Source organism: Dama dama, chromosome 7 (assembly GCF_033118175.1).
Source record: "Dama dama isolate Ldn47 chromosome 7, ASM3311817v1, whole genome shotgun sequence".
NCBI lineage: Eukaryota > Metazoa > Chordata > Mammalia > Artiodactyla > Cervidae > Dama > Dama dama.
Window position 1 is genome coordinate 13,811,596 of NC_083687.1, and position 26,527 is coordinate 13,838,122.

The following is a 26,527-nucleotide window of genomic DNA, read 5'->3' on the forward strand; positions in this document are numbered from 1 at the left end:
GCGGGACCCGAGCGCGACAAGGCGGCGAGCGGACCGGGGCGGGCTAGTGGGGAAGCGAAACTGAGGGAGGAGGCGGCGGCTCTGGCAGTGGCTGGGCCAGGCCTGGCGGCGGCGGCATCGGCGGCCTAACCGCCCCCCCCTCTCCGCTCCTTGGCAGGTCGCCCTCTTCCCTCAGCGTGAGTGCCGACGCGCGGCCCCGGGTGGGGGGGCGGCGAGCGGGCGGGCGCGCGGGGCTCAGCATCCTCACGTCCGCCGCCGCCGCCTTGGCCCCCGCGCTGGCGGTCGTGATCCTCGTCGCCTCTTCTCTCTCCCGTCCTCCCTTATACCCCCGTCTCTTCCCCCGCGCCCTGTCTCCAGTCCACCAGCCGCTGCTGACACGTCTCTGCGCACATATTCTTCACACACTCACGTTGTCTACAAATGAGAAGGCTGGCCGGGGGGGCCGCGAGCTCATTTCTTCCCTCTCGTGATAAGGGGTGGCGGTGCGAAACCCAGGCCTGGGGAGATGGAAAGGGGATCTGAACCCCTTCCCTGGGAGAGCAGCGAGTCGAAGCCGGCCTTCTGCCTTCCTCTTAGGAGTTCCCTGCATTTTTATGGATGTGTAGGTCACTTGAGCTGTGGTGGGTAGGTCGGTTGTCTGCGCGGCCTTCCCCTCTCGGGCCTCAGTTCCTTGCAGTGGCAAAGGAAAGAGGGTTGGATAAGGTGGTTTGGAAGGTCCAAATCCAGGATGTGTAGGGGCGGAGCACCAGTGTCTCCTGCCTTTTGCACAGTTTCCACTCCTTTTCTTGCATCCATCTCAACACAGTTCTTGAGTTTCCTGTGCTTCAGTCTCCCCCAGAGGTGCTAGGAATCAGAGGGCCCTTAGCTTAGGTTATGGGCCGTGGAGGTGATGGTGGTGGTGGTTGCGGGGCGGGGGAGCTTTTTAAGACCCTGCCTTAAAGTTAAATGTAGCTCAGCTTGGTTTTGCTTTGTTTGTTCAGCATCTCCTGTTCTTCTTCCTCAGGATAGCTCCTGCCTGTGCCTAGTTAAGAGGCTGCCTCCTTAGAAAGGAGGAGATTGTGTGTTGGGTTGGCTGGCTCATCCTTGAGCTGGAGAGAAGTGAAACGTGATTCATGTTTGAATCACGAGAGATCAGTGATACCTTTGGATTTCAGCACTCTGTTGCTGTCCTGACCCGTGCTGTTCACCTGCCCTTGTGCCCCGGCAGCTCCCCTTCCCCAAGGAGTTGCAGGCCAGCTGAGCACCCACCTGTTTGCTCTTATTTTTGAGTGCTTTCTCTTTTCTGAGTCCTCTTATAGCCAACAGTTATGTATAAACCACTCTGTTTTCACCTACTCTTGTTTTTCAATTTAATCATTCCTTGAGGAATGATTTCAGGAATCTCATTATTACTTCATTCCATCTCATTTTCCCCCTCCTGTTTGCTTCTCATACTTACCCATGGGCATGGATGATGGTCACACGGTACCTCGCCTCCTTCCATTCTTTTTTTGTGGAGGCGGGTGCCTGTTCTTAAAATTGCTGGTTTTGTACCTGAGTACTATGATATAATAAGTCTGGTCCCGCTGACTTTCCCACTCTTCCGTTTTTTCAGTCAAGTCAACCACTGCTTCCATTCCTTACTCCATTCAAAAACTTTCCCAATTCTCCCATGTTTTCAAACATCCTGAAGTAAACCAGAAACCAGTATTTGTATCATATTGTATAATCTCTTAATTTTCCTGGTGAAATAATGCGATGGAGCAGTCTTTCTGGGATGGTCTTTTCACCTTGAAAATAGTTGTTGATATTCATTAGGTTTCATGATTAATTTCCAGTGTACTTATTGTCACACGTGTCCCTTGTTGCATCAGAACTATAGAATAGCAAGTCCTTAAGGCCTTTTTTTCCCTTGTGGCTTGTGGAGTTGATCCATGACTTTTTAGTATTTGACACCAGTGGCCCAGAGACCTCTGGGTCTGTGAGCACCACATTTTCCAGTAAAACTGACAGCTCTTATTGAAAACCAGAGCTTGGCTAGCCTTCCTGGATATCATTCTGAGGAAGAAGCTGTTCAAGCACTGGCACTGGCAGCTGTTTGGAGTTGCCAGCTTTCATCCCATTAATGGTTTACTCTCTGGAATTCCCTGCTGTGATCCTAGTGGCTCTGACCAGGGCAGCTGACTATCTGGATTTATGGTTGCAGTAACAATGAAGAGGAGAAATGATTCAGAATGCACTGCCCCTCTCAAGAAACAGAAGAAAAGAGTTGCTGAGCTTGCCCTGAACCTCAGCTCCACATCTGATGATGAGCCTCCCTCCTCTGTCAATCATGCAGCAAAAGGTAAGCTTGCTTCTGTGGTCAGAGATCACTGACCATCTGGCTGCTTGAATCCCTGATGCCTCAGTTGGGCAGAATACAGTCCACTGCCCCGTGAGGAAAATTCGGCAAATTCTACTGAGCTTATCGGCTGTAGACTTTCTCTTTTGCCATTCTCCTGTTGGGAGTTGGGAATGTGTTATAACTAAAATACTGGACTTTCTACAGGTGTGCCTTAGTTCTGTTGTGGTCCTTCAGTGAGTGGCACTCTTGCTGCCTTCAGCCAGGTGGATGTAGTGGTGAGCCTTGAGTGCCCCTTGCTCTCAGCTGTTAATGATCCTGGGGCTCTTTCACAGGGCTGGGCTCTTTGCTGTGGTGATCTGGCTTAACTTCCCTCAGGTTTTTGAATTCTGTTTTCTTAGTTCCCTTGGCAGTTATGGTCAGAAACACCCGAAGGAATGGAGCATCCCTGTGTTCACTGTTTGCATTAAGCTTTAAGGATTTCACTGATCTGGTTGAAACGACCATTTTACTTTGCTTGTTTTCCAGGGTTGCAGATGTTCAGTTTCCGCAGGTGCTTTCTGTGAAGCTTTCTGTCTCGGAGCTTGCCTGAAATACCAAACAATTAGCAGTAGCCGTGTTTGCATTTTCCTTGCGTTCCAGCTGTATTAACTCCTAACAGTACTGTGAACTGGGTAGCTTAAAACAACAGAAATATATTCTCCAGACTTCTGGAGGCTGGAAGTCTAAAATGAAGGTTACAGCAGGGCCTCGCTCCCTCCCAGGGCTGTAAGAAAGAATCCTGCCTTGCCTCTTTTTTGTTTCTGCTGCTGCTGCTGCTAAGTCACGTCAGTCGTGTCCAACTCTGTGTGACCCCATAGACGGCAGCCCACCAGGCTCCCGTCCCTGGGATTCTCCAGGCAAGAATACTGGAGTGGGTTGCCATTTCCGTCTCCAGTGCATGAAAGTGAAAAGTGAAAGTGAAGTTGCTCAGTCGTGTCCGACTCTTTGCGACCCCATGGACTGTAGCCTACCAGGCTCCTCCGTCCATGGGATTCTCCAGGCAAGAGTACTGGAGTGGGGTGCCATTGCCGTCTCCTTGTTTCTGCTAGTTGCTGGCAATTCCTGGTGTTCTTGCAGCAGCATAACTCCAGTCTTTGCCTCTGTGTGTGTCTGTGTTCAAATTTCCCTCTTCTTAGGAGGATAGTAGTCATTGGATAAGGGCCCACCCGAATCCAGTATGACCTCATCTTAATTCGATTATATCTGCAGAGACCCTCTTTCCAAATGCCATGTTCCCAGTGCTGAGTGGATATGATGTTTTGGACACCCAGTACCCCCAGCAGTCTTGCATTTTGTATCCTTTGCTGGATCAATGGTAAATTGGAATGAAATTTGGTAACAGATTGGTGACTGAAATAGTGTGAAGCATCCCCTTGAGGGTGATAGAAAATACAGTTTATTCTCAAGAGGCTGGCTAATTGAAGGGCAGTTACTCATCAGGTGTACTGAGTAGCTGGTCCAGAAGGGAGGAACTTGACAGACCTTGCAGACAGCTAATGAAGCATTTGGTGCGGCCTTGATCCCTGCTAGATAAGAGACTCTTCTTATAACCTTCTGTGTGGGGATAGGTGCGCCTTTAAAGTTGTCACAGATTTTAGGGTGGGTGGGAAAGGGTTTATGTCATTGAGGTTGCTAATTTGGGAAGGCAAAAATATATTGGGCGAATCGGTTCTGGCAACTGTTAAGGAAGGGGATTTTGCTTATCACCTGGGATCTGAGCAACTTGAAGGTAGAATCTTCAGTCTTGAGCAGGAGAAATGGCCTGCATGGGGGAAAGGGAATGTGTGCCTAGGGGAATACTTAGGTGGTGGAGGCATCTGGTTCTAAGTGGATCTCAGGGGACATTTGCTCTCAAGAGAAGGACTCCCAGGAGATGAAGGTGTATACTTAACACTCTTTTTTTTTTTTTTTTCTTAACACTCTTTCAAGGGAAACAGTCTAATTTAAATTTCAAGCTTTTAAAAATGTGACTGTGAATTGCGATTATCCCCCCTCCCTTCCATTCTCCCACAGACTCCCCTTAATTATGCCAAATGGCTTTAACCTTTTCAGAAGTAGCACCATATGACTCAGTCAGGTTTGACTGTTTCTGTTGTGTATACAGAATGGAAATCTAGAGGTGGCCAGTATGTTGTATATGTCTGGCAATAGGTCATTTGGTCCCTTTGATTTGCAGAAAAATGAGGCAGAGGCAAACATTGTTAACTTCCGCGGTGAGCTTATCTTAGGGAGGGGCAGTTCCACAGAAAACTCTGAGGATGAGTGTCTGGTGTCTTCATCAGCAAGACTGCTGTCTATGCCCCTCCCCTTGCCGCCACATGCCTGGCATGGAATAAATGGCTCAGTACATGGGAATGACAGAGGATGAGATGGTTGCATGGCATCACCGACTCAATGGACATGAGTTTGAGTAAACTCCAGGAGTTGGTGATGGACAGGGAGGTCTGGCGTGCTGCAGTCTGTGGGGTCGCAGAGTCGGACACGACTGAGCAGCTGAACTGAACTATTTACTGAATAGAACTGATGGAAAGCAACAGTGGTATCTTTTCTAAAACCCTTAAAATGCTTCACCTCTTTGATTGTGCCCACCCCTGCTCCAGTCTGCAGAGGATCATTTCATTGAGTACTTTCCATTAATATCATCTCCTTCTGTGTTGATTTCTCTCAGACATCCCCTGGACAGTGTGCTCTGGTAGTTTTCTGTCTCCCCAGAAACTGCATATCCCCTGAGAGCTCTCTGTGGCTTTCCTGTTCAAGACACTGCATTAAAGCAGGTGTGTTTCCTCTACAACTGCTTCTACCTGGACATACTGTTGAATAGATGATTGAAAAATGCTCTTTAGGGAGTTCAGATAGAAAAAACAAAAAATCAGTAGTTGCTGTTTCTGTCTGCCTGGGCCTTGTTTGTGCTTCTTTTGCTAGATCAATGTGGTGACTCATTAATAGGTCTATTTAGTTTAATCAGTTTGTTTATTTTGCATTATTGACAGGGTAGCTGCATTGCCAGTCTGAGACTGACGTCTGACCAGACTAAAGAAGAAAAGGGATGTTGTTGTCATGACTACTGGGTCATCGTGTGTTGAGTATTTTGAGAGGAGTTTGAAGGCATTTTCAAGCCTAAATAAACTTGGAAATTAAGCAAAGAGGGGCAGATGGCAGTCATTTTGTTCTTATCCTGGATAAGTTGGTCTAGACCCCAAGACAATTTCCTTTTCTCTTCAGCTGCTCATCTTGTGTGGGCTCCCAGCCTTCCCATAGTGTGTTGTTCTGGAAGTTGCTGGGCCCCTTCAGCCGAAAGTGCCTTCCCCTCCACCAGGTTTAATTCTTCCCTAAATAGGCTATTTCCCCTGAAACACCATCGTTTTCCTGTCAGCCCAGATTCATGACCTTAATCAAAAACTTCCTTTATCGGTATCTGTTTAAATTGCTCTAACGAGTTACCATTTGTCTGGCATGAAGGAGAAATTGAGTCTTTAAACAGGAGTGAGTGTATTCCACAGCAGTTGTTAGGCAGGATGTAATGTTTATTGAAGTACGTAATTTATTCTTCTGCATCCGTGTGCTGCTCATCTTGACCATTAGTGTTGGAGCTGTCCCTCCTTGTGTGTTGTCCCTGTCATTTTTAATCCTGACATGTTTGACCTGCTGTTATATTATGAAAAATTCTGTCAGTAGCTGGGAAACCTCTGATTCTTCTCTAAAATAAACCTCTTGTCTTTAAAATGATTTAAGAGTAATGATTTCTATCAGGTAGAGAAGAAATCATAAGTGAAATGCGGAAGAATGTCTTGGGCTCTTGGGTAGGTTTTAGAAGGGAAGCTCCTGGGGAGTAAATGGGAATGCCACCCAGCTTTGGCAAGTTCTTAATGAAACTCATGATTTTAATAGACTGACCTTATTACTCCTGTTAATTTATATCCTCATTATAAGATTGTCTGATCAATATTTGCCAAATTCTTATCAGTCTTGGGTGGCTAAACTTCCTCTTTAGCTCCTGCTGCAGCCGAGACAGGTGTCTTCTTTTCATCTGAAAAGAGTGGCCCCAGAGACCCAGGGGTGAAAATGAGTAGTGGCCGTGGCAGTTTGTGGACATCAAGACTGTTCCAGGGCACTTGGCTTCAATGGTGTCAGGCTAAGAACAGGCTTTAAATAGCACATGAAATAGAGAAATAAGGCTTATCTGCTAATCTAGCACACTTCTCCATCTCACAAAGAAAAGCCTAGTCGGATATTTTAGCTCCCCTCAACCTCATTCTCAGACCCTGGGCGGGACAGCTGTACTCTAGGTGACACCTTGGAAAGAGGAATGGTGTGGAAAGATCTTTGTGCTAGAGTCCAGGAATATTGCACCCGAGCCACCACGGATTTGCCCAGTGAGCCCTGCACCCAAATTTGGTTCTCCCTGTCATTTTGGCCCAAAAATGTTATGAAGACAAAACAAAAGATCTCTCTCTCTTTGGGATCTGAGGGTGGCAGGAGCCCTGCATGCCCGGGAATGGTAATCATACTGTTGATGGGTGCCCACTGATGGATCCTTAAGCAAACCTAACAGCCTGGCAGCTCCTTAGAGCTGGACCAAGGGCACATTGTCTTGTGAGAAGGATACCAGGCTTTCCTCACCTTTATATAGATAGATGTGTGTGTCTCCAGATGGCTGGTGAAAGAAATAGCAACTGATGTAACATTGTAGCTTCTAGGCTAGCCGGTCCCAGGATCCCTGGGCTTCCCTGAGAAACTTGAGGGCTGTGCGCAGAGAGCTGCCCCTCCTGAGCTGTACAGATTAGAGGCAGGGAAGCAGCTGAGGAGAAAGACGCTGCCCTTGGGAAGCTCAGCGCTTCAGCATGTGGGAGCTCTGCTGGGCGCACATCTCTCCTCTACATGGGCGATGAGCGGCCCAGGCTTAGTCTTGAGCTGCTCAGGTCTTTCCCCTCATATCTGCTGCCCTCTGAAGATTACTCTGGAAACAAATTCTGCACAAGGCTTACTGAATGAGACTTTATTTCCTTATCGTTTTTTTTCTTTAACCCTAATTTTGAAACTAATAATATATTCTTATTTCTTACACAGAAAATGCAGAAAAGGCAAGACAGAAAATAAATATCACCATACCTCTCAGTTTCCATGGTTACTCATTGTTAACGTTCTGGGTCTTTCCTTCTGAGTAGCACTCTGTGATGTGTGCTGCATTGGCCCATGTAAGCATGTCGGCTCCTTGTTGAGGGAATTGGAGAGTTACCTTAAGAGGACGAAGGCCGATCTGGTGCCTCTCATTCAGGGATTTTCTCAGCCAACATTCCTCCTCAGAATCCAGACTTTTGGTTTTAAGTTTATTCTAATTTTTTCACACATGCTCACCTGCTTTTCTTTTGCAGAATGTTATATATACTTAAAAATGCATGTTTATCTTAGCTGTTGGATTTTTAAGCTCTCTGGGAGTAGGATTGATACTTTTGGAAAGTACTCCATTGTATACAACATGGGCCGTTTATAAAAACAGGTCCTGAACCAGAGTTGTTGTCTGATCTATTAAACAGTATAAGGTGTCCTTTTTTGGCCTTCTGGGGTACAGGGTGCTAAAGAGTAGTTCAAGGGGAACACAGTTCTCTGTTAGGATATAGGTATTCCATCTTCATGCTTAAATTTTCTGTTGAACCTTAAAAAACTTTTTTAAGACTTCATTTTATTTTTTTTTTAGAGCAGGTTGTTTCACAACAAAATTGAAAGTAGAAAGGACCTCCTACACCCCCGCCCCTGTGTGTACAGCCTCCTCCATTACCAACATCTCTCTCAGGAGTGCTATTTGTTACATTTGATGAACCAGTGCTGACACAACTTTATGGTTCACTTTTGACGTTGTACACTCTGTATTTGAACAAATACTAGATTGGTGCAAACGTAATTGCAGTTTTTGTATTGTTGAAATTTGCCATTTGATACTGGAGTACATTCTTAACAAATGTGATATTATACATCATTTTAATGCACATTTCTCGCTTTTTTTTTTTTTTTTTTGCTAATGTCTTTTTACTTGCTGTTTATCTTTACTTTTTGGACTATGGAAATGATGTTAGACAAAAAGCAAATTTGAGCTATTTTCTTGAGTCTGAAGTCATAAAGCAGTGGAGACAATGCGCAACATCATCAACACATTTGGCCTAGAAACTGCTAGTGAATGTACAGTGCAGTGGTGGTTCAAGAAGTTGTGCAAAGGAGACAAGAGCCCTGAAGATGAGGATCATAGTGGCTGGCCATTGAAAGTTGGTAACGACCACCTGAGAACGGTCATCAAGGCTGACCCTCTTACAGCTACACAGGTCGTCAAAGAACCTAGCATCTGCCATTCTGTCTTCATTTGGTATTTGAAGCAAATTGGAAAAGTACAAAAACTCAGTGAGTGAGTGCCTCATGAGCTGACTGCAAATCAAAAAAATTGTCATTTTGAAGTGTCGTCTTCTCTTATTCTATGCAACAGCAATGAACATTTCTTGATCAGATTGTGATGTGTGACAAAAAATGGATTTTATGTGACAGCAATAACCAACTCAGTGGTTGGACTGAGAAGCTCTAAAGCACTTCCCAAAGCCAAACTTGTACCAGAAAAAATCTCATAGTCACTGTTTGGTGGTCTGCTGCCCATCTGATCCACTACAGCTTTCTGAATCCCAGTGAAACCATTACATCTGAGAAGTATGCTCAGCAAATCGATGAGATGCACTGAAAACTGCAATGCTTGCAATTAGTATTGGTCAACAGAAGGGGCCCGATGCTTCACCACGACACCTGACCATATGTCACACAACCAGTGATTCAAAAGTTGAACAAATTGAGCTACTGAGTTTTGCCTCATCCACCATACCCCTTCTTTAAGCATGTCAATGACTTTTTGCAGGGAAAACGCTTCCACAACCAGTGGGAGGCAGAAAATGCTTTGCAAGAGTTTGTTGAACCCCAAAGCATGGATTTTTATGCTACAGGAATAAACCAACTTCTCTTTGGCAAAAATGTGTTGGTTGTAATGGTTCTTATTTTGATGAATAAAGATGTGTCTGAGCCTGGTTAATAACAGTTTTAAAATTCACAATCCAATACCACAATCATTTTTGCCCCAACCTAATATATAATGGCAGGTATCCTTCCCTGTATTTCTGAGGGCTGGATGTCTTATACCACATGTTTGAGGCATTGTAAGAAGGAATGTGCTAAGGGCTTGTACACTCAGTAGATGCTTAGCAAAGATGAGAACTGGGTGCCAGTTCTTTAAATTCACTATAGTGAGTATCTAGTTCATTGGTTTTAATGCAAAGCCTCAGTTCAGGTGTTAGAGACAGAAGGTTAATTGTGGCACAGTCCTTGCTTCCTAGGAGTGACTGTGTCCAGTGGGGTGGCATGTGGTAACTAGCTCTCAGGCAGAGTGATGAATGCTGTGCCGACGGTGTGAATACTGGTGCTACTGGAGCTCCGTGGAAGGGAAAGTCAGGCCTGGGTGCTAGGGAAGACTGCGCGGTTTTCTGAATGTCAACCCTTTGCGACTCCATGTTTTCACAGGGAGATGGATGGATCAGTGCAGACAGGCTTTAGAATTAGAATGTAATTCTCAAGTTATGAATACCTGTATAAAGCCCATTTTGGGTATATAGAGAATTTTTTTAAATGGCTGTCTTTTGTGCCTTTCCTCAAATACTTCCCACAAGCAGCCAAACTTTGAGTCAACATCTCTTCTCAAGGACCTCCTTTCTTTCTTAAAAGAATTGTGCTATGTTGCTAAGTTAGGGTTTTTTTTTTTTTTTCTTAACATTTATTTAAAATTTTGATAGCTAATACAGTGACATGGTTCATAAATAAAAAAATATAAAAAGATAGCCACTATAAACTCTAGTAATATAAAAATAGAAGTCAGGCTTCACTTTTTCCACTTGTTCCAAGTAATCATTTTGGTATTCTTTCACTGTGCCTCAACCCCACATGTGTGGCTAATCATTTTTATTGTTCTTGTATATCTTGCCTTCCAAAAGCTCTTTTTGTAATTACAAGAAATAAAAATTTTATTCTATTTTATTCTTACTGTCCTTTTTGAGAACATGAAAGTTAGGATGCCATGCTCATGAATATGGTCTCAGTCTTCTGTTATCCAGTTGACAACGTGTCTTGGTGGTCTCATCATTTCAATACATAGAGTGGAGGTTCCCAAGTTTTCTTGGTTCTTAACACTCTTAGTGTTGCTTTAACTTTTTTCACTATGCCCTTAAAATACCAAAAGAAATACCTAACAGGTTTAAGTATTTAGATCTAAATAGCAAGCATTTATATCCTAATAACTACGAGATGTTTGCAAGAATAATATTCATAAATTGAAGAAGTTAAAAAATTTTATTTTTTAAAAAAATTTTTATTGTGGGCTGCACTGGATCGTTGTTGCTGCATGCAGGCTTTCTCTAGTTGTGACGAGTAGGAGCTGCTCTTCCTTGCAGTGCGAGGGCTTTTCCCTGCAGTGGCTTCCCTTGCTGCAGAGCACTGGCTCTGGGAGGAAGGGGCTTAGTTTTCCGGCACCATGTGGAATTCTCCCAGATCAGAAATTGAACCTGTGACCCCTGCATTGACAGAGGGAGTCTTATCTACTGTTCCACCAAAGAAGTCCCCAGAATTTTATTCTTAAATAAGCACAGTTGCCTATTAATGAGATTTGTATACTTTTGAGCATGGTACAGCTTCTTTAACCTTGGGATCAGATTGAACACTACCACTGTCATTTCATGTTCTGCATTCCTCCTGGCTTGCAGTTTATACCATTTTCAGTGGGAATATGCAGAAATTGTTTACCAGATTTTTTTTTCTTTGTTCACTTTGTGCACCATGGAGGATCTTCATTCCCTGATCAGGAGTTGAACCCCTGCGCCCTGCAGTGGAAGCATGGAGTCTTAACCACTGGACCACCAAAGTAGTCCCCTGTTTAACTGATCTTTGAGATAGAATTTATTTCCAAATTTGGGTGGGTTTGCCTAAGAAACTACCTGAATAAAACTATATTGGGTTGAGATATCTTTTTCTGTTTTTTGGCCATGCCATGCAGCTTGCTGGATCTTAGTTCCCTGACCAGGGATCGAACCTGGCAATGAAAGCACTGAGTCCTGACTACTAGATTGCCAGGGAATTCCTTAAAATCTTCTAAGAGGTTCACATATCTATCAAAGAGAAGGAAAGATGCAGTTATAGTGATTATCTAGACTGTGGCTTTTCCCACCTTTGGCCAGGAGACAGGTAACCCACCACTTCTAGTAGCTGCTAAGGTGGGTCTTATTTGGAGTCTTTGGGCAACAAAATTGCTGACAAATGACGCTACTGGCTGGACTCACCCAGGCCGGCAGCTCCCTGCTGGAGCCTTCAGTTGCGGCTCCTCTTTTCCCTGCCTCAGTGCGGCTGCTTGAACCCCCGTCTTCCCTGTCTTCCCTCTCTTCCTCCTCTTTCTTTCCTATCCCCACCTCCCCCTTCACTTCTTCCCTTCTCTTCCCCCACTTTCACTCTGTGAGCCAGCTCTTCTCTGGGGCTGTGCTGTAGCCACCCCCCCCCCCCCCCCCCCGGCAAAAGTTTGAAGGACCATGAAAACAGGAAGCTAGGAGGTAGACAATCGCAAACTATGATAGATAGTCCCCATGATAGAATTGTTGAAAATGAAAACAGGTATCAGTGTTTGGAAACTGATGTTCAACTAATAAATAGCAGAAATAATAATCATATCGTTAATAAATTTTTTATTTGACAATGTGCTCCCAAATAACATTTTTTCACTTAATCTTCAAACATTTCTATGAGGAAGGTATTGTCATCCCAGTTTTGTAAGAGATGGGAAAGGAAGACTGATATTTTGAACTCCCATTGTGTGTCAGATACCCTTAGGAAACTTCAGTGGCCTTGCCCAAGATTACACAGTTTGTAAGAGGTAGAGAATACATTTGACCTGGGTCACTTAATGAACTTTGTGTGTGCAATGCATGTACCGAACACTAGTTGTATAAATGAAACTTTTTTAGAGGCTATATTGTGCCATAAACACACCAAAACATTTTCTTTTTTTCTTTTCCAGCATCTGCTACAAGCCTAAGTGGGTCTGACAGCGAGACTGAGGGGAAGCAACGCAGCTCGGACTCTTTCGACGATGCATTCAAAGCAGACTCTCTTGTGGAGGGAACTTCCTCTCGCTACTCCATGTATAACAGTGTGTCCCAGAAGCTCATGGTATGTCAGCGCTTGGGTTGGGTTTCTAAAGCTCTACCAGCAGAAGGAGAGGAGGGAAGCCGTGTTGGCAGGAGAAGCAGCAAAGCGAGGGTGTAAGTTTTCCCTCTGCTTACCAGCTGCCGTAGTTCAGCAGAGAGCGCGTAACCCCTTCTTGATACACGTATCACATTTGAATCATCCATGGGAAGCGGCTGTTCAGGCCTGCTTCTCCTGTCCAGAGCTGGGGCAGCCTTTGGTCTCCTTAGTAGTGAGTTCTTATGAGCATATGTGAGCACGTGGATGTGTGTTGGTGGATAAGGAGGCTTCATGCTGAGATTTTTGCTCTAGTGAGTGATCTTAAAAAAAAAATGACTAAAATCCTGCTCACTCCCAGATTCCTAAAATAAATGGGAGTAGAGCTGTCTACTATGTTAACTTCCAAAAGAGGGCCCAGTTTTCCTTTCCACCTTCAGTACCCTGTTGATATACCACAGGAGGAAGGTGGAAGAAAAGACTTGCTTACTTGTCTTATCAGACTTCAGTATATGTGCAAAGGTCAGGGAAATCCAAGTTTGTCTTCTGTCTAGCTTCACGAATATTACAGTTGACGTCTCCGTTTTCTGTTGGAGTCATTTAAGAATGAGAACTGCTACTTCTGAAGTCATAGTCAGGATTCTGATTTGGGGGCCAAAAGCTTCGGGGAAGTGGGAGATGGGAAGGTTGGTGACTCAGACTCTGACCTGGGGAAAGGTTTGTGGCTACTGTAGGAATTTCATCCAGCTGCTGAGCCCGCAGTGCCCCTTCCACAGGGAATACAGGCCTCTAGAGGAACAGGGCTTTAGGGTTGGAGTTCTTTTATTAGACAAGGGTATGTGGGTTTGGGGTCTCTGGTTTTAGGGATATGTAACTGGGCCCAGGACTCTAGAGTTTAGTGTAAGCTTTTTAGTTAGTTGTGACATTTAAACAGATGTTTCTGTCCTGTCTTCCAGTACCTTCCATACCTCAGTTTTACATGAAGTGATTTTTCAGTTAATCTCTTGATTAAGTGGGCTCCTTCAAGCCCTCATTGTCCTTCCCTAGTAAGGCCATTTGACTGGTTAAGGGTAAGGTTTAGAAGTTGCCGCTGGAAGCAGTTCCATTTTAAATTATGTTCTCTTTATCAGCTCTGCTGTAGATCTACTTCTCACTTAATCAGATAAATTAGCTGGAAGGGTAGTTGTGCAAATGTCCAGTGAGATTCATTATGTACTCCTGGTGCCTTTAATTACAGCTATGAGGTCCCTTCTCATTTATCCAACTTGTGGTTGCCCTAGACTTTCACCCCCAGAATAGACAGCCACAGGGCTCACAATCAAACTGCAGTTATTAGGCTAGAAGGAAAACTTTAGGCCTTACTCATTTATATTTCTCACAATTTAATACAGTGTCTGACACAGTAGAAGGACTGAATAAATGTCTATTTATGTAAGTGCTCCACTTCTGTTTGCTTATATAAATGCACCATTTACGTCTCTTTTTCAGGCCAAGATGGGCTTCAAGGAAGGTGAAGGATTGGGTAAATACAGCCAGGGTCGGAAGGACATCGTTGAGGCCTCTAATCAGAAAGGTCGACGAGGCTTGGGTCTGACACTGCAAGGCTTTGACCAAGAGCTGAATGTGAACTGGCGAGATGAGCCAGAGGTACCTCGTGTGGAGAGGAGACGGGAAGGCCATTGATGTCTTTATGAAACCATATTAACAAACTAGAAGTCCCCAGAGGCAGTATGATCAGGGTGGTTAGTGGGGATTGGAACTAGTTTCTTACATGGACGATATGGGGGTGTCCAAAATGGAAAAGAGGAGCCTAGGGGAGATACAGTGGGCTATGGATTTGTTTCCTGTTGCTTCATATAAGACTGGGTCTAAGACTAGTGGGTAGAAGATACAGAAAGGCAGAGTGTCTCCACAAAGAACTTGAATAAATAGATACAGCTTTTCACCAGTGATGAACATGCAAGGAGGTAGTGAGCTCCCTCTGCTGAAAGGATTCATGTGAGCCAAATGAGGACCACTCTCCCATTGTGTGAGTAACTGGATGACCCTCCATGGTCCTTGCACCTCCTCAAGTTTATGATATCCTGATATTAAATAGGTGTTTGTTTATGCCAAATAGCTTTTCTCTTGTGGGTTTATTCTGCTTATCTCCTTGGGTGTGAGTTTGTTTTAATCCTGAATATCTAAAGAGATTCCCTCTGATGGTACAGATAATGTTGGAAATTTTTTTTTTTGGAAAGTTTATTTTTATTGATTTACTTATGCCCTACTTTATTCCACAGAGGATTTGAAGTGAGTATAATAAAAGTATCTAAAAACAATGATAAAATATTACCATTATAGAGTTGAAACTAGAGAAAATGAAGCACAAATGTCTAGCCTTCCATATAGTTGCTTAAGTTGAGCTTCAGATGTTGCTCTGAACTCTGGAAAATGGATATTTTGTCTCCCTGTTGTTCCAGTTCAGCAAAGAAGTTCTGTGAACCTGTGCATGATAAAAGCCAAATAAAGTGTCAGAGTAAGATGCTAACAAACCAGGAGTTGATGGATTCTGAGAGTGGTCCTGCTGTATCGCCTTGTAGTTGTAAGGAGATGCGACAATGCAAAATAGGCAAATACTGATCACTGGGGCTAGATGTAGGTTTCTGCCTCCGAACTCCTTGGTACTTTCCATGTCCTCATTTATCTAGAGTGGGTGAAAAGTCCCTACCCTCCCAATAGGGCAGAATTAGAACTAACTTTGCTAAACTTGGAATCTGAAATTTGCTCATAAAATCTGTTTTTAATAGAGACAGGCTATTGAAAAAAAGGGTTTTTTTTTTGGCCTTGTTACATGGCTTGTGAGATCGTAGTTCCCTGACTGGGGATTAAACCCTGGCCATGCCAATGAAAGCACCAAGTCTTAACCACTAGACCCCCAGGGAATTCCATGAATAATTTTTTTTTGAGGCAAGGCTGACCTAATCACCATTTACCATAATTCACTTTTTCTTCTTAAAGATATTCTTTTGGTTAAGAGTTTGCCTCAACTATTTGTTGGTGGCCACTTCTTTTTGTTTGTTTTTGTTTTAAAATTTAAATCAGTTTGCTTATTTTTGACCATGCCAGCTCATGTGGGATCTTAGTTTCCCAACTAGGAATCAAACCTGTGCCCCCTACAGTGGAAGCACAGTGTCTTAACCACTGGATCACCAGGGAAGTGCCACTTCTTTAAGGCAGTTGAGTCTGGGTGGCCTGAGGTGAACGTCCGGTTCCTGGAGGCACTGCATGGAGAATGCTCAGTGGCACTGCTGTCCAGGAATATGGAGTGCAAGGTGTGGAGCTTCAGACAGAGTGCACTTTGTGGTAGCCGTAATGGTCAGACTTCCATGGGGAGGTTGAATCTGCTATTCCTCTCCAAAGGAGCATCCATACTGTGTATGAGCTTCTTTGTAGAGGTTATAATTCACAACTTTTATACCTAAACGGACCGGCTTTGACCAACAAGAGAAGCCATGATTCATTGCTAGATTCATTGACAAAAGTTTTCAGTAATTTTTCTTTTAAACTTTTTCTCTGTTGATGGTAGTTGGCTTGCCCTCAAGACCTTGCATTGAGATACCATTTTATGCTTTTCAGAGCATGTAATATTACCTTTAATCTCATTGCTTCAATTCGCAATGGTGAATCTCTTCTCCACACTTGCTTGGAGGGAAAATGTTGAGCTGCCAATGCAGGTTAGCCACCGATTTAGGTTTTTTTTTTTTTTTTTTCGATTTAGGTTTTATAATCGTTGTCTCTTCAGCCCTGTGAACTTAGTTCTGGATGCACGTTAGAATCACCTGGCAACCTCTAAAAATGTCCTTAGACCCAGTCCCCACCTGAGACCAGCAGAATCATATACTCTGAGGGGGGCGCCCAGGCATCAGTACTTTTTAAAAGGTCTGCAGATAATACTAAGTGTGGCCAGGATGAAAACCACAGTTTTAGCTTGGTAAGGAAAGTAACTGAAAAATTCAGAGGAAGCAGCACTAGAGAAGCCAGTTTCTACTGTGTCTTGCAATAAAAGGCATCAGGAAGTGAGGCTCGTTGCACTGTCTTCCTGATGTAATTACCTTGTAGACTTGTGTTCTTCTCTGTGTCTCCACTGCTCTGACTATAGGCCACCTGCATTAAGGATCATGTTTTTTTACCTCTGTGTACTGAGCACTTAGTCCGCAGTAGGTGTTCATCAAATAATATTGGAACAAATGAAAGAAACTTTGAAAGTTGGAGAAGTTTCTTAGAATTCAAACCAGAATTGGCCCTGGCCTTTAGAAGTTGAACTTCAGAATCCTGGCTCAGTTCTTAGATCTGACACTCCCATTGGCCTCAGCGTCCTGGACACTTCTCACTCTGAGCCCCTCTATCGTTTTGGGGAAAGCCCTGGTGAGTTGGGGCATGGCCCTGAGGGTCTGCCTTACCTGACTTACTTGCCTCTCTTTTGTTTGTAGCCCAGTGCCTGCGAGCAGGTGTCATGGTTCCCAGAATGTACCACTGAAATTCCTGACACTCAGGAAATGAGCGATTGGATGGTTGTGGGGAAGGTAGGCGTTCAGGAAAATGTACTCTGAATTCTTGACACTTCTGACATTTCTCCTCCTCAAATCAGGTGTGTGTATCTGTATACTTACAGTTTAAGAAAAGTGTGAATCTGAGCTTTCTGGCAGGAATAAAGCTGCATCAAGAGGGTGTCAGGAGCTTCATGAATATACCCCTGGGAGATGTGGCACACAGGGCTTTTTTCCTCCTAGTCATTTACCTTGCAAGGCCGCACAAAATGCATAACTTCTGTCTTCCTCTTGGATGCTTTTTAGAGAAGCTCATTATACACCTGTATATATTCTGGTCACTGCTGGGCACTGTTCCAGGTAGATAAAAAGGACTACCTCTGTCCTCAGAAAAGAATGAGGGAGTTGTTACTAAAGGAATTTGTTTATTCTCTTTCTGTAAAATTGTAAGAGTTAAGTATATAGTTTTACCAGATCAGCATGTTCCAGAGAGCAGTTCTCAAAGTGTAGGGACTTCCAGGAATCTCCATGACCCTTTCAGAGGGTCTACAAGGCAGTTATTTTCATGATTCTGACAAGTTATTTGCCTTTTTCATTCTCATTCTCTTACAAGTGTCCTGTGAAGTCTTCCAGAAGCTATGACATGTGATATCACATGTTGAGTGCACATGTGGACAGGAGAGTCTCACTGTCTTGTAGTAAGCCGGATGCTGAGAGCTTTGCAAAAATGGAACACAGTGCCACTCTTCTCAATCTTTTTTTTTGGAATATAGTTTTCATACACATTTATTTATATTAATATAACATTCGTTTAAACTGAACTAGTAAATATTTACATCTCGGTTTTAACTTATATTAAGGTATATAAACACACACACACATGCAAATATACACATCTATCTCCCACAGAAGCAAAAGCTGTTTGGGATCCTCAGTGATCTTACAGAGTGTAAAACCTGAGAATACCGAGTTTGAGCACCACTGATTTAGAGGCAGCCTCACTCATACGTGACGCTGAACTCAGCATCCCCATGAGGCTCCCACACCCTTGTTTTCTGTGACGCTGCCAAGTCAGTGCCTGAGGTCCTGCCTTCATACTCATCACGGAGCAAGAGGCTTCCTGGTTGAAGGACAGCCTCTGTCATTTGGGGTGTTCCCCAAATGCCCCCCATCCTTCTGCCCCCACGCTGTAGGGACAGACAGCTTGGGTGTCTCCTCCCTGTTTGCTTTTCTCAGCCTCAGTGTTCACGAGTCTTGTATCCCTATGGTGCTTTCGGGGGAGCCCCAGGGGGCTGCTCCTTCTTGCGGCTGTCTGGAGCCGAGCCGGAGGGATTTAGGCTTTTCCATTCCCCATCCCTCAGGGGTTGACGTTCTCTGGCAGGGACTGCTCTGCTCACTCAGAACCCTGGTTTCCCCACCCCCCCCAGATGCGGTCACATGTGGTCATTATAGGTTGTTTTCTTCTCCCTGCAGAGAAAGATGATTATTGAAGATGAAACAGAGTTTTGTGGGGAAGGCCTGCTTCGCAGCGTGTTGAAGTGTAAGGTAAGGCCTTGTGGCTAGAGCTGGCGCTGAAGATTTTGTATGAGGTGTTGTGCTGGGCTTTTCTTGTTCTTTTGAGTTGGTTGTGGGGAAGCTGAAATTTAGCTAAGATTTTTTTCCTGGAGAGGAGATGTCAGTCTGGCGTGTTTCTGTGAGACGTCTTTTTTCCTGGTGACTCCCCTGCCCCGCAGTGTTGTTCTGTCCCTGTGGTCAGTAGCCAGGAAGGGAACCACTTAATTTCAGTGGGTGGGTTCATCGTAATCCTGAAGGGGGGCTGGCATAGTGAAAGATTTAATCATTCTTCAGTATCAGAGCTGAATTCAAATCCTAGTTTTGCAGCTTTTTTTTTCTTTCTTTGCTGAGTGACTTTGGACCACTTGCTTCAGCTTCTCCGAGTTTCCTTATCTTTAAATTGGGAAGAAAAAAATACTCAGTGTTGTTGTGAGAGTTAAAAGAGACAGTTGGTGTTACTCTCCCCTTGATGTCTTCTGACCTGACCTGACTTTGGTCAGGAGGTGCATTGCCTGGGGCAGGGTGAGCCAGGGAAACTGAGGAGAAAATGAGTTGGAGAAGAAGCAAGGCCTGAGACAAGCCTCACAGAGCTTATTTTTCTGGCAGGTAGAGTGTTGGAAATATCCTCAGGTAAAGTGAGGCTTTCTTTTTCCAGAGAGAATTAGAGGAAAGAGAAGGGTTCCCTGCTGTGAGGTAGGTGCCCTCAGAAAAGCCTCATTTTGGTTTGCCTGTCTTCTTTCTGGGTACACCCTTCATAACAAAACTCTAGTCCCTGCCAAGTTGCTGCTGGAGTGGAGAAGCAGGCTTGCAGTGAGGGTTAGCAGTGCCAGTAGGATTAATACCACTTACCACGTGGCAGGCACATGCTTGCTTCCCTTTTATTTTGTACCATTTTACAAGTGAGGTAGTTGAGAGGCAGAGTGATCGAGCCACCTATCTGGGGTCACATGTCTGATCATTTCAGAGTTGGGATGCAGCAGAGGCCTAGCTCTTCAGAGGGCTGTGAATCCAGCTCATCAAGCTCCATCCCCGAGGGTGATGCTCACCTTGTGGTTCTGATTCTCTCCGGGCAGAGTGTGTTTGATGTCCTGGATGGGGAGGAGATGCGGCGAGCTCGGACCCGGGCCAATCCCTACGAGATGATCCGAGGAGTCTTCTTCCTCAACAGGTTTGCTGGCATTCCACACCCCCCCCCCCCCCCCCCGCCCCAACCAATGTGCAGTGGTCGATGTTTCCTTTTGAGCCTCCACCCTCCCATCTGTCTGTAACTGAGGTGTGCTTTTCTGTCTTGCTTTGTTGCAGGGCAGCAATGAAGATGGCTAACATGGATTTTGTGTTCGATCGCATGTTTACAAATCCAAGGGACTCTTATGGGGTGAGAATAAGATTTTGCTTCTGAATTCATAGTGCTAAATAGGCTTCAGCTTCAGTGGCTCAGAAATTGTCATTTGTGCAATGCTAGGAGAGTGTTCCTGCTGGGTGATGGAGATGCATTTTGTGATGAGATATATTTTGCTTTGAGCTCTTAAGCTAGGGTTCCACAGTGCTTCCTGTGGTCCCAGGATTGCCCTAGAAAGCAGTTATCTCTAGGGCTTCAGGCCCGGAGCCCCAGCTCCCTACTCTGCAGATCCTGCTCTTCACTCCAGGTGGAGGTGCCCAGGGCTTGTAGCAGTGGAGGAGGGACATTCCTGACCAGATCAGCAGGTGTGACCTCCATAGGCCAAGGGAGCAGGGAGGTGAGGGCATGGCCTCTCTGCTGCACTGATTAAACATGTATTTATCCAGCCCCTACATTGTGCCAGGCACAGTGCTAGGCACCAGGAATACATAGATGTGATCCCTTTCCCCATGGTGCTTAGGTTCTGGACATTCTGGGGACTTGAGAGCAGATAAGGGTAAGGGTTGGGTGTGTGTAAAGCCTCTCCAAGCTCGTCGACGTGTAGAGGCCAGTTGCCACCAGGGAGCTTTAGCCTGCCCTCTTCCAGGGTGGGGTGGAGTTTGAGTGCAGTCAGCCCTCTGTGTCTGTGACTCTGCGGATGCAGAGGGCCGGCTGTACACCGCCACTTCATATAAAAACTCAAGCATCTGTGAATTCTGGTGTCTGCTGGGGGTCCTGAAACCAATCCTCTGTCAATACTGAGGGATGACTGTGTACAGTCCTTACAGTGAGTTAATGTTCCAAATTGAATCTTGTGACATCATCTGATTTGGTAGCTGCTGTTTCTGGTATGAGAGGGCAGTACTCTGGGAAATGTCCGAGTGTTGAATGAAATGTGGGCATCTGGGTTCTTTCACTGGTCTGTATAATCAGTATCATGTTTGAAGGTCTGTGTTCATGGTCAAGGGGCAGGTAGGAAGTGCAGCACTTAGTCACAGGTGGTGTCACTCAGGTTCATACCTTCTTTGGGTCTCAGCTACCTCATCTCTGAAGTTAGCCCTCTAACCTGCCAGAGGACCAGGGTAGGACCAAGACACTCTTAAGGTTTGTTCCAGCTCTAAAATCTGTGACTTCAAATGTGGCCACTTTCCCTTTCTGCTTCTCTGAACAAGCTTCGTGTGGGATCCTAATTACAAGTGGTGGATCGGAATAATTTTCTACTTTGCTACTCTAATTTTTCTGAACACAGACCCTCCGTATGATAGAGAAAGAAAAAAAGAAATTTCATTCTAGCTTCCCCTTCAGAGTTTCAGAGCATTTTCACCCTGTTAGTTCTCTGACAGTGAAAGGGCCAGGAGCCAGCTGTTCCCAGTCCAGTTTCTGCCTCACTCAGCCTCCTTCTGCTAGGCCCCCGATTGTCCACTGCTTAAAGGAATTTGTTTTCCAAGTTCTTTATTGCTTCAGCCTCCCCTGCCTGGTTGTTTCTTCCTTGTGGCAGAATGGCAGGTGGACCCCTCCAGCCTTTAGTTATTTCTCCCTCCCACCTTATAGTACCAGCAAGCTGTACACAACGGCTCTTGGAATTAGCATCTTGAGAAAATTACATTGATATAATGTTGATTTAATTTTCTGAGCTCCGAATGATTTCCCTTAAACCCCTGCCTGGCAGAGGAACTCTGTCAGGTTGATGGGAAATCACAGCGTCATTTTGGGCTTTTGAATGTAAACGCCCCCAGCAGCTGGGATCTGGTTATTGTCTTTTGCTGTCAGGAAAATGAAGTAGGCACCAGGGTTGTACCATTCAGGCAGAGGGTGGAGATGTTACGTAGGAAAAGGTGGCTGTGTTGACAATGCTTCAGGCAGCTTCCTGACTGGCACTGATTGATAGTGGCTGTGGAGAATTGCCCTTCCAGAGAAGTTCTTCTACACTCCACTATAAAAGTGATTTCTCTTCAGCTCCTAGTGTTTGCTTCTGTCTGTTCACCCCTGTTTCCCCCCAAGGACTGGAGTGACAGCCAAGCCCAGCAGGCTTGTTGTGTTTAGAGCAGTCCCAGGCACACGCCCAGGTTTGCTAGAGTCTCAGTGGCTCTTGGATCAGGGAAATTAGAGTAAGAGTGCGGACAACGTGAAGCCTAGGAAAGTGTGAGGAGGTTGGAGATGGGAAGCTGGAGGGAGGGTCTTTGAGGTTTTTCAGCGTGTTTCTGCTTCTACAGGTTGTGGTAAAAGGAGAAAAGAGGTTAGGGAAATAAAAAGATCATAAACAAGAATTGGAAGGGGCCAGGAAGAGAAAGGCATTTAGATTCTTCGGGTATATGGAAGCGTATTATATATAAACCAAAACGTTACATGGGGGACTTGTGTGCCTGCGGTTATCGTTGTAGTAAGAAAGCATTAGCTGTGAAGCATAACAGGATACAAAAGCTGAATGTAGATCTTGAAGTTTCAGCGCTGTCTTAGAAGAAATTGGACAGCACTTACAAAGTCCCCGCTGCCTGTGGAGCACTGCCCCAGACTCTGCAGAGAGAAAAGGAGGGGAGGGACAAGGGTCTGACTCTCAGGGAGCTGGCTGATCTAGTTGAACTTCGTGTCATCTTAACGTTTGTTCAGTATTGTACAGTTTTTTTTTTTTTATTGTACAGTTTTTAAGGGTCTTCGACATAAGGTACTTTGTTTAATCCTACAATAGCCTTGAGAAATAACCTACATTAGTTCCAGTTTGTCGTTGAGGAAGCTTAAGCTTAAAGACATAAATCATGTTCTTGCCTTTGACTGCACAGTCAGTAAGTGGCAGAGGTAAGAACCCCAGCCATCCTTTGTGTGAAAGGACCTCTGGCCGTGGCCTGCGAGGGTGACACATCTTGAAATTACAGAACAGATCATATTTATGCTGTCTTTTTGGAGGTGAGATGCTTTCATTGATTCATTCTCCTTTCTTCTCACAGTCTTCTTTGGGCCAGCCTCTCACCTGGTGAAGCTGGCGCCTGGGGCTAGGGCATGGCCTGTGGTGAGGAACAGTGTTTTTACTCTTTCCAGTGTGTGCAGGCCTTAAACTTGTGACGCCTGCCTCACTACCGCTTTGCAGCCTGGGAAGTGCTGCATAATATTCTTGGCGTATGCTATTAGCTCTTTGTTAGTGTGCAAATGAATACAATAAGAAGATATGAATAATTGATGGCTCAGGAACAAAGAATGTTAGGGTGGTGGAGCAGAGGAAGGGGAGAAGGAACTGATATGTCCCAGCACACTGAGTGGGCTTGCCACAGGGTGATGAAGTGTATTTTTAGCTACAGTCCCTTTCTCCAGAGACTTTTTCCACTGTTGTGATCAAGCTAGCTAACCATCATCAGAGGCAAAACCCTTGTCACCTCGAAAGTGACTGGACTGTGAGCATTAGTATTTCCATTTCTTTCCTATAACTGTTTCCCCTGAAGCCTTCTGATCTTTATCTGGCAGTTAGAGCACTCTGGACAAGCACCCAGCCGTGCCAGACTTTGAGGGAGAGAAGGCTGAGCGGTCTTAGCCCTTCCTGCTGGATGGTCATCAGGGTCCCTGCAGTCACCCCTCTGGAGCTCAGCCTCTTGTCGCCAGTGCAGATGGCACATCTCTGCCGTGGAGGTTTGAGACAAGTAGAATTCACCCTCGAGGGCCCAGGTGTGTAGAAAAGTGTAAACACAGTCTAGATCTGCATTCAGCATATATTAAATTTAATTAATTTGGCCAAACTGTGTGGCTTGTGAGATCTCAGTTCCCCGACCAGGGATGGAACCTGGGCCACAGCAGTGAAAGCCCAGTATCCTAACCACGAGGCCACCAGGAAGCGCCCAGCACTTTATATTAAGAATTTAAAGCCACTTAAGTGGCCAAAACTAATCATCAAATACAAATGATGATAGTGTAATGCAGTTATTCTTTAGGTGAGTGGATGCTCTGATGGCTGCCTAGATCAGTGTCTCCTGTTCTCTCAATCTTGTCAGCTTCCAGCTCTGCCCCGAGCAGGCCCTGGTCAGCAGAGGGGCAGGGGCAGGAGGGGGCGGTGTGCAAAAAAGGAGGACGCACAGTGCACTGTGCTGTCTTGGGTGGAGTCATGGAACAGAACAAGGGGTCTGGTGAGATCTGAATCAAGTCTGGGGTTTAGTTCATAGTGATGTACCCGTGCATGTCAGTTTCTTCATTTTTACAACTGACCATGTAAGATGTTACTAAAACTGAGTGAAGGATATGTGTGAACTTTGTCCTCGCAACTTATCTGTACGTCTCAAGTTATTCCATGATAAAAACTTAATTGGAGGGGAAACAATAAGGGAGCGTCTAGGAGGAGGGGACAAAGGGGCGCAGAGGCTGTGATTTGGAAGGTGAGGCCCTGGGCTAGGAGGAGGTGATGTGAGAGCCCCTCAGACTCTAGTTGGACAGGAAGCCTGCGTCTCCTGGTCAGGCTGACGGGATGCTGACTAAGCGGTGCTGCAGACTGTGAACAGGTCAGTTTGTGTCTTGGCGTCTCTCTTTCCCTGTCTGTCATGTGGGGGGCTAGAACATCTACTCCGCTCGTTGGGACTCTTGTAAAGCAGGATGCGGTGGGGAAAAGATGCTGAGAAATAAAACATGCACACTTGGGTGCCCATTAGGATGTTTTATTAGGAGTCTGAGCCGGGCGTGGTGGTGTGAAAGGCATCAGGGGTGTTTTGAGGTGGGGATGGGTGACTCTGAAGGCAGTGGTCTCAGAGGTTTCCTGCCGGCTTCCCGCCTGGTCTGCTGGCAGTTGTGGCTCTAGCAGGAGCTCTGCACTGTGCTTGCTGAAAGGCTTATTTTACTCCCCTCCTTTCTCTTTCCTGCTCCCCACTGAGCCATTTTTTTTTTCCTCTTTCTCCCCTGACTTCCACTTACCTTTGCAGAAGCCACTGGTGAAGGACCGGGAAGCTGAGCTTCTGTACTTTGCTGACGTCTGTGCAGGCCCGGGTGGCTTCTCGGAGTATGTGCTATGGAGGAAGAAGTGGCACGCGAAGGGCTTTGGAATGACTTTGAAGGGTCCTAATGACTTTAAGCTGGAAGACTTCTACTCCGCCTCCAGTGAGCTCTTCGAACCCTACTACGGTAGGGACATGGAGGAGGCCACCAGGGACTGAGAGGGACAGGTCTTATCAGGAGGAGTTACTATCCACGTGCTGTGTTTTCTGTCCCAGGTCTCTCAGCACGGGGTTCCCAGCCCATGTCATGAAGGTCTCGGTTTCCTCTTGACTATCCCTTTTTCCCCAGGCCTGTGGAATCCAGGTTAAACCCTCTAGTAGGCAAACTCTCAGCAGATCCATATTAATTTCTCCTTCCTTCTCTTGCTGTGACAGGAGATAATAAAACCATTTGATCTCTGGCTGAGAACTGGCAGTGTTATTAACAAATAACAAATCCACACTCACCCCCAGCCCTGTATGCCAGATGCTCAGCAACCCCCTAGCAGTTCCCTCCACTCTGTCTTGCTTTTTGTGGTTTGGCAGGAAAGCCCAAGTCCTTTGTTAACAGAACTTATTAAGAAATTGATATTGCTTCCTAAATGTAGGTGCTTTAAACACACGTTTGATCTTGAACATGAAGACCTTCTGTGTCAGTTGATGGCTCACGGCTGGTTGACGCCTCCTGAACGCTCCTCTACTGTAGCAGGGCCCTGTTTCTGCCTCCTGGTCCATAACTGCAGGGCAGCCTTGTATGGCGGGCCCTTCAGTGAGGTGCTCCTCACAGAGGGTCTTCTCCTGGGCCTTGAGGTCTGCCTGGTACCTGTGTTCACAGCCCTGGCGAGATTGTGTCCTGGTGCCAGGGATGCACAGGGCAGACGAGCTAAATGTGAACCTTGTGTCCTCTCTGTCAGGTGAGGGTGGGATTGATGGAGACGGAGACATCACTCGCCCGGAGAACATCAATGCTTTTCGGAATTTCGTCCTGGATAACACCGATCACAAGGGTGTCCACTTTCTGATGGCTGATGGGGTAGGTGACCTGCTCTTCGTGGGGTGATAATGTATGTTTTTATTCTTTTTGTATATCTTTTCAGTTTGTAACTTTGTCAAGGCTGTGCTGTTGTGGGCATCTTTGCTTGGGGCAGGTGGATCTTCCCAGCTCACTTCCTCAACGGGCCTCAGGTGAGGGTAGAGGCCTGGTGAGGGGGCACCGTGACTAAGATGAACTCAGCAGAGCCGACGGGAAGGACATTTTCATTGTTTGTCACCCAGGTGCTGCAGTTGGCAGAGGCTGCCTGTACACGGCCACTCCTAAGCCTTGGGAGCAGCTGATAGGCAACCACGTAACCAAATGCAGCAGCTTCATATTAATTACGACTCCATATTAAGACTCCACAAGAGGCTCTGTCAGTGGCTGGGCTGAAGAAGATATTTAAGTTACCCATTTCTTGGGCAGTTGTCTGAGGCATAGAGGCGAGCCCCCCCCAGCTTTCTCCCCTGGTAATCTGATGCTGCCGGT

At 45.6% G+C, this 26,527-nt stretch overlaps 1 protein-coding gene across 1 annotated transcript in view; it reads left to right on the forward strand.

Moving 5' to 3' along the window:
* CMTR1 (cap methyltransferase 1) overlaps positions 1-26,527 on the forward strand; it is a 52,978-nt gene continuing 26,451 nt past the window's right edge. The window contains exons 1-10 of the mRNA XM_061146608.1: positions 1-176; positions 2,186-2,323; positions 12,441-12,592; positions 14,093-14,251; positions 17,077-17,169; positions 18,607-18,678; positions 19,761-19,855; positions 19,990-20,062; positions 24,955-25,153; positions 25,920-26,038. Coding sequence (XP_061002591.1) covers positions 2,191-2,323; positions 12,441-12,592; positions 14,093-14,251; positions 17,077-17,169; positions 18,607-18,678; positions 19,761-19,855; positions 19,990-20,062; positions 24,955-25,153; positions 25,920-26,038 — 1,095 coding nt within the window. The 5' untranslated portion in view covers positions 1-176; positions 2,186-2,190. The remainder of the gene's footprint in view (positions 177-2,185; positions 2,324-12,440; positions 12,593-14,092; positions 14,252-17,076; positions 17,170-18,606; positions 18,679-19,760; positions 19,856-19,989; positions 20,063-24,954; positions 25,154-25,919; positions 26,039-26,527) is intronic.